Source organism: Limulus polyphemus, unplaced genomic scaffold (assembly GCF_000517525.1).
Source record: "Limulus polyphemus unplaced genomic scaffold, Limulus_polyphemus-2.1.2 Scaffold2733, whole genome shotgun sequence".
NCBI classification, from domain to species: Eukaryota; Metazoa; Arthropoda; class Merostomata; order Xiphosura; family Limulidae; genus Limulus; species Limulus polyphemus.
Window position 1 is genome coordinate 25,504 of NW_013668343.1, and position 2,406 is coordinate 27,909.

At 35.9% G+C, this 2,406-nt stretch overlaps 1 protein-coding gene across 1 annotated transcript in view; it reads right to left on the bottom strand.

Moving 5' to 3' along the window:
• LOC106467765 (membrane metallo-endopeptidase-like 1) overlaps positions 1-2,406 on the bottom strand; it is a 27,056-nt gene that overhangs the window by 5,704 nt on the left and 18,946 nt on the right. Inside the window, exons 12-13 of the mRNA XM_022395961.1 lie at positions 1,394-1,459; positions 1,020-1,115 (exon numbers count right to left, since the gene is read on the bottom strand). Of these exons, the coding sequence (XP_022251669.1) occupies positions 1,020-1,115; positions 1,394-1,459 (162 nt within the window). The remainder of the gene's footprint in view (positions 1-1,019; positions 1,116-1,393; positions 1,460-2,406) is intronic.

Genomic DNA, 2,406 nt, shown 5'->3' on the forward strand with positions numbered 1-2,406 from the left:
AAATACAAGATGTACTTCCGCGTGTTTTGTGTCAAAAGGAAATAAAACCAAAATGAAGAGTAACAAAGTATTTTTTTCTTGCTTTTGAAGTTCATGTATTATGGTGTGTTGTAGCCTACAGAGTGCAAAATTCTTCTCGTGATTCATGGCATGCGCACGTTTTACTGACGTCACGACAGTCCAAATTGCAACGTTAAGTGTCCTTTGCGTGACGTTCTTTTAGTGTCTACAGACTGACTGACAGACAACACACTACTGTATAGTGTGAGTGGTCAAAACAGGTGACCCCTTTGGTACCCCTTCGGGCAAATCATATACAAACACACACCAAGAAATAATAGATAAAAACATGGGGGACGAGTCCCCTGGACCTTTAGGGGTGGAGGACGACAAATATATATACATGTGTTCCCCACGTTAAAAATCCCTTAAACATACATGCACACACACACACATATATATATAAAATCAAACATAACTGTCAAGATTACGCCCCCCTTCTGCTGGTCACTACAACATTCTTTCTTAAATGGTCCCCCCTCCTTACTAGATCTGTGTATAGAAGACCACCAGGTCGAAAGTGTATAATAACGGCGCTTGTTCTTCTTACGTTTGTGCTACTATGATGAAATAGTAGAATTTGACCCTCACTCTTATAACGCACCTACACCCTCAACAAAATAATTAGGAGTGCGATTTTGCGGCAGTAGGGCGAGAATCTGTATCCTCGGATTCACAGTGCGGTACGCTAGCTACCAGGCCACAGCCGACTCAAATTCTAAAGTACTTAATCAGGCCATAAAAAAGTAGATAGGTGACACTTACCCAAACACACTTCTCGCCCCACCCACATTTCCCTCAACACGAAGCCCGAAACGTTGTCCGTAAATCATATACAAATATTTTTTTCTTTTTACATCACCAAAGTCTTACAATCAAAGACAATTTCACAATGTAAAAAAAAAAAACCTTAACGTAGTAAAGATCACAATTTACAGAAACAAAATCAGATCTCTTACGTTTGCTGCACTAATCCAAAACAGCTGTTCAGGTGTGTACTTCAGGCCAGGCAAGTAACGCTCGGGTCCATGATCTTTGACCCATGATCTGTAAGCCTAAATGCACAAATACAATGGAAACCAACACAACATGATAAATAACCGGATGCGAAACACACGTGTTCTCTTTTTTCTTTTATAGAAAACAGGACAAATGAACTTAACTGTTCAGAACAATATTTATCTTACTTCTTTTTTTCTGTTTGGTCTTTGATGCGAAAAGGGTTAGCACATTAATGAGCTGCTACGTTTTTTTTTCTTAGTTAGGCTTAGAATATCAGTATTAAAAAAAATGGGTATTCAGTTAAACATTTCGTACCAAAACTGAAACCTACCCTATAGGCTTCCTTCAGTCCTCCATTGTCTGCAATGTTTTCACCTTGGGTGTTAATGCCATTAATCTGTGGGAAATATTTTCAGGTATCTGGTAAGATAATGCCCAAGTCGTAAAAGGTAGCTTGAACAGAAATGGGACAAAACTCGTTGATAGAAAAAAAAACAATAATAATAAAAGCCAGCCAATGTATTGCCGAGTAACACTACTAATATAACAATATCAACAGTGTATAATATTGTTACGATGTGATCACATTTTCCAAGCTGGCGAGGCAGGATTATAATTAATTTATTTGTCATTAGACATTAGGCCTATTATATTTTCTAACACTGTATTCTACATTTAGTCTCTTAAGGATTTTCAAGAATTAGAAAAAGTCTGATGAGCTCTGGATTGAGCGAAACGCGTCGTCGGCACTGGATAAGACGAATATAATGTGGTTGGAATACTATTATTATACCCTGCTCTAATTCTTGAAAATCTCTAAGTCTAGTGTATTTTAAAACGATATTTTTTACATAATTAACAAGCCGAAGATATTGTAATGTCTTAGCTGCCATAATTCGGCACCTTCAAATTGGTTATTTTTGATAAGTATAGAACAATGACCTCTAGCTGGCCTCTGTTGACTTCTAAATGACTTTTGCTGAACTCTACATAACCTTCGCACATGTTAATGGATTTTAATATACATTTATGGAGTATAGAATGACTACAAATTATAACACGAATGTTTAGTCTAAATAGCTTAAATCCCGTAACATTTATATATATATATTAATTATGTTGACCTCTAAACAGTGCCTGACTAACAATACCAAAGTTACAATAACGCGACGCACGTGCATTCATGTTACAGTATCCAATCATATAAAATTAACCTTTAAGTCTTGGCTGTGTGTTTTAGTGGACTAGTATTTGTAAAACATTTCAATTATTAAACATTATATGTGTATATAGATTATTACTATTTACAAATAAATTCTTAAACTTATTTTTCTTAATACACAG